This window comes from Apiospora phragmitis (genome assembly GCF_038363925.1).
Source record: "Apiospora phragmitis strain CBS 135458 chromosome Unknown utg000009l:1.0-1189150.0:1.0-1190623.0, whole genome shotgun sequence".
Lineage (NCBI taxonomy): Eukaryota > Fungi > Ascomycota > Sordariomycetes > Amphisphaeriales > Apiosporaceae > Apiospora > Apiospora phragmitis.
Window position 1 is genome coordinate 911,713 of NW_027117408.1, and position 12,796 is coordinate 924,508.

Sequence of the window (12,796 nt, forward strand, 5' to 3'; positions counted from 1 at the left end):
TCGGAGGGTAATTAAGTTAACGAAACGATAATAGAAAATCGCACCCCGTTATATTTTTTTCGAAAAAGCTTAACGGATTAGAACTAAACTATTAAATTTATAATAAAGAGTTAATAGTTATTATTAAAGCTTATAAAAAATGGAGATATTATTTTAACGGAATAGTAAAGCCGGTTAAGGTTTATACCGATTATAAGAACCTTATAATATTTATTATTATAAAGGAATTAAATAAACGATAAGTATTATGGTTTAAATTTTTATTAAGATTTAATCTTATTATTATCTATCGAAGAAATAACGAGAACGGTCGCGTCGACGTATTAAGCCGACAACCGGACTACTAGGAGGAAGTCCCGCCCGAAACGCGAATAATCCTTATTTACAATTAAAACGGTAACCTTGTACCTTTAAAATAACTAAACGTTATAAACTATATTTAATATAATAATAAATGAGTTATTAAATTCTAATAATTTAATTAAAACCTTAACCTTACGAATTATTTTAAAGATCACCTCGAAAACCATAACGGTCTCGTTTTTTACCAAAGCAAGATCTATATCCTTAAGTAATACCGCAAAGATTTTATCTAAGAATTTTACGAGTACTTTATATACGGATATTAAGGAATATTTAAAACCTAAAGAAAGATTACTAGATAATTTGATTATAAAAACCTTAAGCCGATTATAGCTAAAGTAATTAATAAGTACAATTTTTATAATAAAGCTAAAGCCGCTAAATATCGATTATACGGAAAATTATAGCCGATCCCATTATTAAATAAAGTATAAAAAACTATTATACTTAATTTCGTTATTAAGCTGCCCTTATTAAAAAAAATTTTAACTAAGGTTAATTACGATAACATCTTAGTAATTACGGATAAATTCACGAAATATACTTACTTTTTACCGTATAAAAAATTGAGCGATATTAACGACCTAATATATACGTTCCTTCGAATAATTATTAATTAGTACGGGTTACCTGAGATAATTATTTCTAATAAAGATAAACTATTTATTACTAAGTTTTAAAAATTCTTAATAATATAATTCGGTATTAAATATAAGTTATCTATAGTTTACCATTTTTAAATAAACGAATAAACCGAGCGAATAAATTAAACCTTAAAATAGTACCTACGTTATTATATTAATTATAAATAAAATAATTAGGTATAATTACTATTAATAATTTAATTTGTTTATAATAACGCGAATAATAAAGTTATATATATATTATTCTTTTAAATAAATTACGGATATAATTTAGAAATTATTAAAAAATTAATAAAAAAAAGAGTTAATATTAATCGCGATTATTTAAACTAAAAAATTAAATTTTTTTTAAATTACGCTATAATAAGACCTTACTTTCTTTTAATAATAAATAAGGGGATACGCCGATTAAATAAGGTTAAAAGGACTAATTTTTAAAAAAGGAAAAAAAGTTTACTTCTTATAATAAAATATTAAAATAAAATAATTAAGTAATAAATTAAATTTTAAAAAAATAAAACTATTTAAAATTATAAAAGTTATTTTAAAAATTAATTACTAATTATTATTATTTAAAATAATACGGATATATTTTATATTTTATATTTTATTATTCGAATTAACGGTTAAAAAAACTTTAATTAATATATATTTAAAAATTGAAACGGATTAATACGAGTATAAAATTAATAAAATTATTAATAAAAAAATAAGGTTTTTAATACCTCGTTTAATAAAAAGGTTACCCGTTAAAAAATAATACTTAAGAATTTAAGAAATATTTAGCGAACGCCGCGGAAGAATTATAGGCGTTTAAAGTAAAACAAGGTTAAAGTTTATCGCGTTTTAATTTATTATTTTAAACGTTTCGAAAAATTACGCTTTAATAACCGCTTCGGACTTAACGTGCTCAGCCGCCTTTAATTCGTTTAAAAAATAAAAACTACGCCTAATTATTTCTACGCTACGCGTTATTAAAAAGTTCCGCTATTACTGAATTCGCTCTAAGCGTTAAAAGGCTTTTTAAGCCTCTTAATAAGCCTTTTTTAGAGCCGCGCTCGCCTCGCGTAAAAAGTCGCTAGCCGCTTATTTTTTAAAGCGTAAGCGACAGGACTTATTAATAATTTAAGATATTATAAAAACTAATAAACCGGAATTATTATAAGACTAACCATAACGAATATATTTTTTATAACGAGAAATATCATTTAATATAATATATTTTTACTTTTTTTTTAAATAAAAAGAGTACGGTATAATTTCGAAATTAAACTCGTTAAAAAAGGTAATTAAGTTATAACGCTATTCGGTTTTTTTAAATTTTATATAAAAAATAGATTTTTTAACTCGATTTAATATAATAAATAAATATTATAATAAAAAGTATAACGGAAAAGAGGAAAGAACTTATTAAAGACCGATATAATAAGTAGGTAAGGATATTTAAAGAACTTAACGCTTTGGAAATAAAATAATTAAAAAAAAGAAGGTAATATTACGACCTAACCTAATTATACGGCTAAAACTTATAAAATTATCGGGCCGGATTTATAATACCCTGTTTAAAGTATAATATTACGGTTACCGACCGCGCCGCTACTTATATTAATATAAGCGTACTAATACTATAAAAGCGTACGGCGACTATAACGACAGTATCCTAAACCGTAGTAGGCTGGACACGGCCTAAAGAAGTAGTAAAAATAACGTTACGTAATAGATTACGGGGATTACCGGGAACGGCGAAATGAGTCAATAATTTAACTTATAAAGGAATTACCCGGATTATTAAAATATAAAGGTAAACTAAATGATTTAATTAATTAATAAAGAAGGGGATTAAATATATAACGACGGATATTTTTTATATATTTTATATAAATATTTTTTATTTTAATAATTAATTTAAATATTAATCTTAATTTATTAATAAAATAAACAGTTTTAATAAAACTATTATAAATACTTTTAAACTTACGCACCTTAATTATTATTTATTTTTATTAATTATTACCTATTATATCGATAGAAGCGATCTTTATCGCACGTTTAAATACTCTCTCGTATTATTAATATAAACCTTAGTACGGCTTACTAGGTTTTTTTTAAAACCTAGATAGCGTTCGTTATAATTATTTAGTTAAGGAAAAAAAAGATTACGTATTTAAATTAATAATATATCGAATAATTAATTCTTTTTTAAAATTAAAAAGCTTTTAAAAATTTATAAAGATTTCGAATCGTAATCGAATTCCGCGTCGTCGGCTACGTAACGTTGATTTTAAGATATAATATATCGTTATAATTTTTTATACACTTAATTTCGAGTTATTTTAAAGCGCTTAAAGCGTTAAATTAAACCTTTTTTCGTTATTTTTTAATTCTATACTTATTAAAAAAAAGTTAATATAAAGTTAATTATAAGAAAATTAATTAAAAGTGCGCAGCTCGCTTATGTGCGCAGCTCGCTTGTGGGGTACGTTACAGTGCTTTTAAAGAGTTCTCTGGTAGCGATGTGCCCTAGCGGTTATTACGTGACTGGAACAAAGGGAATTTTATCTATCTTTGACTTGTTGTAACTACCACAATTACTGTGCCCCTGAATTGGCAAAGATACGCGCGGCGTGCCCATGGGCAGCATCCTACATTAGCCCGAATTTCATGGCAAATCGTACTCGCCAAGTCTACGACTTCTTGCAAGCCAATTCCCTGATGAAGATGCCCGCCGCCTTCTCCGCGACCGCCATGGCCGTGTTGGCCGTATTGGCAGCCACGTTCCGGGGTGGGATGCTCAGATCGGCGACCCGGAGGTTCTGGACCCCGTGGACGGCCAGGCGCGCGTCGACGACGCCGCCCTGGCCCAAGGGGGCCATGCTGCAGATGCCCAGGAATGCCACGTGGTGCCGACGTTCTCGCGCAGTGTTGCTTTTCAACCAACCATTTCAACTAATATTTTAACCAACTAACCAACCCTCATATTAATTAATTAACCACGGCTTATTAATAAGTATTATAAATTAATTAAATAGTTTAAGTAGTTATTAATTAGTTAATATAATTAATTTACGGTTAATATTAAATTAAAATATCCTCGATTTTTAATATATTTTAAAACCTTTAATTAAAATATTTTATTTAAAATTAATAAAGATTAAAAACCGGCTCAAATATTATAATTTAACATTAATAAGTTAAAAAATATTTTTAACGCGAAGTATTATTTTTAATATTCTTTTAAGTAATAAATAACGCGTTTTTTAAATTTATTTTTATTAGCTTTTTTAATTAATTATTTTAATAAATTTATTATTAATACTATTATTATAATATTTATTTATTAATTTTATAAGCAGTCGATTAGTGTGATAAGTCTTAAAAGGCGAGGGTTTAAAGCCTTAGGTTTCGCATTTACCCACTTGGTTTATATTATATTATATATATAAGTCCTTAGTGTCTAAGCGTATACTAATTCATCTCTTCTAAACATGCGCTCACTACATGAGGCACATAAGGCCTACTTAAACCTTAATATGCCTTTATCTCGTATTAAACTATGCTATAGCGTGCTGCTATATTAAATTAATTACTTATAAATTTAGCCTCGATTTTTAACATTTATATATTTTATATAAGTAATTAAATTAATATAATAGCACGCTATAATATGTTTTAATGCGATGAAATACTATATTAAAGTTTAAAAAAGCTTTATATACCTTATATAATAAGCTTATATTTAAAAAGAATAAATTAATATATACTTAAATATTAAAGACTTATAACGTACTTTATAAATAAATTAAATATATAAATGAATTAAATATTTCTTAAGACTTAATATAATTAAGTATAAATTAATCGGAATCTTTATCTTTAAATACTTTTATATTATTTTAATAGGTATAAATATTATGCTTAAGCTCTTTATAAATTTTATAGCGTTATAAACGCGTTTTAAACGTTTTTATATAACCACTCCTTTAACGCGATTCGTTTTATAATTATTTATTAACGTTTTTTAAAAAATATAAATCTTTTTTAACTTATATACGAAATAATTTTCTATTTTATAGCCGTTTTTTTTCGTATAGCGGCGTCGGCTAAGTATTTTATTCGCTTTTTATAGTGCGGTTATTTTACTTTTTAATAAAGCGAGCCGGTATATAACTTACGTTATATTTTTCGTAATTTAATTACGCTTAATTAAAATTAATATTAAAAAGTTATTTTAATATCGCGCGATTCGATTTTTAATATACTCGGTTTAAAATTAAGCTTTAATTAAGTTATTTAAAGTCTTTAATTTTTAAAATATAAGTAAGCCGGGAAAAGTATTACGATCGGCGGGTTAGTCCCCCGGGGGTAACACTTAAGGCATAAAATTAGACAGAAATGACCGTCTAGTCATTTCAGAAGCTTTTACTTTGTAACGCAGTGGTTAGTCTAAACGTACTGTAATAAAAAGGTCGCCGGAGGCGTTAACGTACGTAGCTTTATATCTAATTATAAAATAATATATTCCGGGTTATACGGTATAAGTCCTACCTTTTAAACCCTCTTTAAATATTTAAAACTCGCTTAAAACGCTTTTAAAAACGTTAATAAAAAGTCTTTCTTTAAAATATAAATAAAATACGCTTATATAAAACGTTCGATTTCTTTTTTATATAACTTTTTTAACGTATAAAAACAGCCGATATTAAAAAGTTAAAGATTATATAATAAATAAGAAAATATATAGAGTATAATAATCGAATTCTTTTTATAATAAAGCTTAAAAGTTATTAAGTAATAGCTTTTATAGCCGTTAAAAACTAATAAGCGATAAATATTTTTCGTATAAAACTTTATATATTTATTAAAATATTAAATCTAGTTTTTGCCTTTTTTATTCATAATTTAACAGTTTTTAATAATTATAATTATTTAATCCTTTAATAATAAGCTATTTTTATATTAAAAAAAGAGGTACGTTTTTTTAATAAATATAATATATAAAAAGATAGCGTAACTATATAATCCGACGACTTAAATAATTATAACTTATTCTCGGTTTTTTTTTTATTAAATTACCCTAAACTTCTCGTATCGATCGAAGGTTATAACGATTATTTCGAACGAGATTTAGTTTATAAAAAAGCCGGTTTTATTAAAATTATAAATATCCTCCTCTTAAATCTTATATTTATTAATTATATTTTATATAAAAACAAATTATATGCGATACTCGTCGAGATTTTTATAAAGAATTCTTTAATAATTAATTTTTCGATTAAAACGTATCTAGAAGTCTAGTCATTATTATTAAATGAGCTTTTATACGTATGTATAGGTTCCGGGTTTAATCGAGGTTTAATTATTATATTTTATTATTTATATTTATTTTTAATACGAGCTACGAGGGGTATCGTATACCCCTCTTAATAAAATAAGAAAGGGGTTCGTACGCGTAGGTATGTAATTTTTTTTTTTACAGTAATATAAAAAACTTTAATTCTTATTATTTTAATATTAGTAGTCTTTATTTTAATAATAAATTTAGGTAGCTCTTTTTTTTAAAACGAGTCTTTTTTTATAAAGGTTTCGTACGAATAGGTTACGCTAATCCGGTATTCGGTGCTTACTTAAGCCGTATCGGTAATACTATATCTTCTTAACGTTAATTTAATTAAATAACAGGTCCTTAATAATAATAATAATAGGGAAAATTATTATATATTAACGTATATTATTTCCCCGTTATTAATTAAAAATAATAATAAAAGTAATAATAATAATAATAAAAGTAATAATAATAATAAAAGTAATAATAATAATAATAAAAGTAATAATAATAATAATAAAAGTAATAATAATAATAATAAAAGTAATAATAATAATAATAAAAGTAATAATAATAATAAGGGCGTTATTATATATCGCGATACGTTATACCTCGTTAGGGAAAAAGATATCTCTCTTTTTCCTCTCTTTTTACTCGCCGTACAAGTCTAGTTTCTCGACGTACGCTTTTATGCGTACGGTTAACCTATTAATTAATACTAGTTATTCGAGGGCTTTATTTAAAGATTTCTTAGTGAAGGCGTTTATAAGGTTATTTCGGCCGTCGACCTAGTAGATTTTTAAGATCTCCCTTTTTTTATATAATTCTTAGAGTAATATAATATCGATTATCGGTCTTTTTTTATTCGTTATTCCTAATTTAATTAAGTATTTATAAAATAAATATCTTCGCTAATAAGTTAATAATAAAACGCGGCGTCCGTTAAGTAAGTAATACTTTATTATGTGTTTTCCGGATTAAGATAGTTATACTCCTTTTTATCGTTTTTTAGCTCTTCTTTTTTCCCTTCCTAGTTTCGGACGAAATCTTTATATTCTTTTTAAGTAAAGAGATCTTGTTTAACGTTATTATACGTTTAAAGGTATTAGGTTATTATACGGGTTCGCTTTTCGGCTAGGTGGTTTATTAATTAATAGCCTTATTTATAATAGATTCGACAGGTTCCTCGTTTAAACTGCCGGTTCTTATATAATAGTTTTAATTAAAAGGTATTAACGGGTCGCTAGCTACCTTTTTATTTTAATAATCGGTTATTATATAATAATTTATTATTATAAATTAGTCGGTTTTTTTTATATAGTTATTTATAAACCGTTTATTATTTAAGTATATATTTATAACTAAGTTTTAATATAATTCTTTTATTAAGTATCGTTTTAAGATTTTTTAATCCGTTATTATATTTAATAATATAAGAAGGTTCGAAAATAATGTTTTATATATTAGTTTTTAATAGATAAGGGTTAATAAAAGTTTTAAGACTTTTTAATAAGTTTTAATAACGGAGGTATAAAAAGTAATCTTTTTTTCGAATTCTTTTTTAAAGGCTCGTTATATAAATTAGAGCTTATTTAATAAGATTTTTAAGATTTTAATAAGTTATTTTTTAACGGTTTTACTTTTTATTTATATAAAAATAGTTATAATTTAATTTATAAAATATTATATATAATTTATTATTATATTAAAATACGAGTTTATTAAGTAATATATCTCGTTTTATTTTTTTTAAATTTAATATAATTAAAATAAAATACTTCCGCACGGCCGGAAAAAATATCCGGAAAGATCGTATAATATTAGTCTTTTAATATATTTAGCCGTCGGTATGTTTTAATAAATATTTATACTTTATTATAAAAGATATCGTACGGCTTGCCGATATAGTTTTTTTTTATACCTTCGAGAAGGTAACGACTTTATTTTAATCGATTTTATTATTATAAATAGCTCGGCTTAGAAAGATATCGTACTTTATAACGTATACTAGACTAGATAATCGTACGGTCTAGTCCGGCGGTACCGGAGTTAAAAAAAGAAAAGGGACGATATCTTATAACGTTTAGGTACTTAGGAATCTAGGGTTAGACGTCGGGCCTAAAGTGTCCCGTAGTGTCGCGAACGATTGCTCCGTACGGAGACCGGGTGTCTCTCGTTTAGGCGGCGGTTGTTCGACTATTTATTCTGGGGAAGAGTATGGAATATCTTTTTTCGGGTTTCCGAAGTCGGTTCTGCCGGTCGGTCCTATTAGTGTACGAAAGCGGCCGATAGTATTAGTTATGCGAGCTTATTTTTAAAAGATCCGCCTATCGGTATATTAATTCCGTTTCTTTTAAGGTAATAATATAGTTTTTTTTTAAAATATATGGTTAATTTAATCGAATTAGTATTTAATTTATTCTTCGAATTTTATATTAAACGCTTTTTAAAAGAATATTTTTTTTATTTTTTATATATAATATTTTAAGAAGTATTATACGAGGTATATTATAAATAGTTCGGGTATTATCTCTTTAAAAAATATTTTTAAAAATTCGAATTCTTAAAAAGTAAGGTTAACGTTCTTTTTTTAAACTGTTAAAGGGATCCTAATATTTTAAAAAACTTTTTCGTACGTAAATAGTTCGGGGTTTAAGGTCGTCGGTTTATCTAAGTTCGGTACGTCCGGGCTCTATTTCGATTCGCCGACCGTAATTAATTCTATTTTAATAAGGGTTATTACTTTATAAATTATATAATAAGGTTATTTAAATATATAATTATATATAGCTTAGCTAGTTTCGCGTATAATTTAGAACCTGGTCTCTTTTTTATAATATATATTCGAGAAAAGAGGTTCCTCCTCGTACGGTTAATTCAGTTCGGCTCTTCTTTCGAATTTCTAACGGGCGGAAATTCTTAAGGCTCTTTAGTACAGTCGCCCTTACGTCGGTAAGGGCGTAAAACCGTCTCTTTACTCTTATTAATCTATAATCGCTACGGGTAATTATTAATTAATATTAAATAAACTTTCGTATATATATATAAATTCCGGGTTTAATTATTATATTTTATTATTTATTTTTATTTTTAATACGAACTACGAGGGGTATCGTATACCCCTCTTAATGAAATAAGAAAGGGGTTCGTGCGCGTAGGTACGTAATACCTTTTTTAAAGTAATATAGAAAACCTTAGTTCCTACTATTCTAATAATTATCGTATAAAGTTCGAAGCTTAATTAATGCCGACACGTCCCGCGTCGCGTTAATAAAATAATCGATTCGTTATATCTTTTATACCGCTAAATTAAAAAAGAAACGATCGCGAATTTAAATTAATTATATATCTTATAGTGGCCCTTTTTTTAAACCCGTTAACTTTTAATATTTCGTAAAAATTTCACGTCTTATATAAAAAACCGAGCCGTCGGTTACGAAGGGTTATATAAAAAACTTTATATATTAAAACTACACGTCGAAAACTTAATTTTAAATTATTTTAAAGCGTTTAAAGAGTTAAAAGCATTCACTTCTCTTTTTAAATACCGACTATATTATATTATAAAGGAAACCAGGTATAAAAATGTTTAAATAAAATATAGCGAAAGTATTTAATTTACTTATATATTTAATTCACGTTTAAGGTACGTTAACGTATCCCATAAACTAATATCCTATATAAGCGAATATCTCATTTTTTACACCCTTTTTAATAAAATATACATTAATTTTATTATAACGTATTTAATATATTAAAATTAATCGGAATCCTTATCTTTAAATACTTCTATATTATTCTAATAAGTATACGTATTATATCCGGGCTTTCCGCAGATTTTATAACGTTATAAGCGTATTTTAAACGTTTTTATATAATTACTCCTCTAACGCGATTCGTTTTATAACTATTTATTAACGTTTTTTTAAAATTATAAATCTTTTTTAATTTATATACGAAATAATCTTCTATTTTATAGCCGTTTCTTTTTCGTACGGCGGCGCCGGTTAAGTATTTTATTTACTTTTCGAAATATCGCGTTCTTACTTTTTAAAAAAATAACTCGGTATATAATATACGTTATAACCTTTACGATCTGGTTAAGGCTAGCTAAAATAGACGTTAAAAAGTTATTTTAATGTTGTACGATACGGTTTCGAACGTATTCGGTTTAAGATTAAGCTTTAATCGAGTTATTTAAAATCTTTAATTTTTAAGGAATAAGTAGGCCGGAAAACGTCCCCGGAAGTATTAAAATATATAGCTTTATATTTAATTATAAAATAATATATTCCGGATCGTATAAAACGAGTTTTATTTTTTGAAAGCCTCCTCGTATATTCGAAATAATAAAAATCGCTTAGAACGCTTTTAAAAACGTTAATAAGAAATCTTCTTTTAAAATATAAATAATATACGCCGATATAAAATATTTAATTCTTTCCCGTACACCCTTTTTAATATATAAAAATAGTTAATATTAAAAGGTTAAAATTTATACGATAAATAAGAAAATATATAAAGTATAATAATCGAGTTCTTTTTATAATAAAGCTCGAAAATTATTAAGTAATAACTTTCGTAGCCGTTTAAAACTAAAAGGTAATAACAACCCTTTATACGAAACTTAATATATTAATTAAAATATCGAATCTAGTCCTCGCTTCTTTTATTTATAATTTAATTATTTTTAATAACTACGATCACCTAATCCTTTAATAATAGGCTATTTTCGTACTAAAAAAAGAGGTACGTTTTCCCGGTAAAAATAATATATAGAAGGATAACGTAACCGTATAATCCGACGCTTTAAATAATTATAACTTATTCTTAATTCCTTTACTATATTACCCTAGGCTTTCCGTATCGATTAGAAATAGTTACAATTATTTCGAACGAGATTTAGCCTATAAAAAAGCCGGTCTCGTTAAAGTTATAAATATCCTCCTTTTAAATCCTATACTTATAAATTATATTCCGTACCAAAATAAACTACGCGCAATACGCGTCGGGATCTTCGTAAAAAACTCTCTAATAATCGATTCTTCGATTAAAACGCGTCTAAAGGTTTAATTATTATCGTACGAAATTAAAGGCCTAATTAATACCGACGCGTCCCGCGTCGCGTAAATTAAATAATCGATTCGCTATATCTTCTATACTACTTAGCCGGGAAAGAAACGATCGCGCATCTAAATTAATAATATATCGAATAATCGCATTTTTTTTAAAATTTAAAAGCTTTCGAAAATTTGTAAATATTTCGTATCGTATAGGTTAATTATTTCGTTTACGCTATAAAGTTTTCAATAAAACGTAATAAATTAATATAGCCTTTTATACATTTAAAATTAAATCTTTTTAAAACGTTTAAAGCACTAGAATTATATTATTTTTTTTTTAAAGTTATAACATTTTCGGACGTAAAAAAATATAAAAAAAGGTTAAAGCTATAAAGAAATTTATAAAAATAAGACATTCGCTTATATAAAATATTCGCTTATAGGATATATTATATATAATATAAAATAAACTTAATAAATAAATACGAAAATTAAAGCTTTAAACCCTCGTTTTTTAAAAATTATTAAGTTAATTAAATACTTATATTTTATATAATAAAATAACTACTTTAACTATATAAACTTATTAATAATAAATTATTTATATATATATTATTATATTAAAACGTTTATTAATAATATAATTAAATTAAAATAATATTATATTATAATTTCATTTCATTTAATTATAATTTATTATACTGTTTTTAAACTTAAACTTTAAAAATTACGAGAATATAATAATAATATATAAGATTTATAATTTTAACCTATTTTTTATTATTTATTATTATTTAAATTTTAAAATATATAACGATTCGATTAAGCGTTATTAACGAATTTAATAGATATTATTAATATATTATTAAAATATTATAACACGCTTTTAATTAAATATATAAAAGTTAAAAAATATATAAACGTACCTTATAAATAAATTAAACACTACTTAAGACCTAATATAACGAAGTATAAATTAATTTTATTATAATATATTTAATATTTTAAAATTAATCGGAATTTTTATCTTTAAATATTTCTATATTATTCTAATAAATACAAGTATTATGCCCGGGCTTTCCGTAGATTTTACAGCGCTATAAATACGTTCTAAACGTCTTCGTACGACTACTCCTTTAACGCGATTCGTTTTATAACTATTTATTAATGTTATTTTAAAATTATAAGTCTTTTTTAGTTTATATATGAAATGATCTTTTATCTTATAGCCGTTTTATTTTCGTACGGCGGCGCCGGCTAAGCATTTTATTTACTTCTTATAATGTGGTTACTTTACTTTTTAATAAGACGAGCCGGTATATAATTTATATTATACTTTTTATAATTTAATTCAGTTTAATTAAAATTAATATCGGAAAGCTATTTTAATATCGCGCGATTCG

The 12,796-nt window shown here is 25.0% G+C and overlaps 1 protein-coding gene across 1 annotated transcript; it reads right to left on the minus strand.

Annotated features, from left to right (window-relative positions):
* Positions 1 to 3,691: 3,691 nt before the first annotated feature.
* PG994_009781 (GMC oxidoreductase) lies at positions 3,692 to 3,984 on the minus strand (the record flags this gene model as incomplete). Its single annotated transcript, XM_066861190.1, has 2 exons — positions 3,692 to 3,918; positions 3,975 to 3,984. 2 exons carry the CDS (start codon positions 3,982 to 3,984, stop codon positions 3,692 to 3,694), a joined length of 237 nt encoding a protein of 78 aa, XP_066713360.1.
* Between the last annotated feature and the right edge of the window lie 8,812 nt (positions 3,985 to 12,796).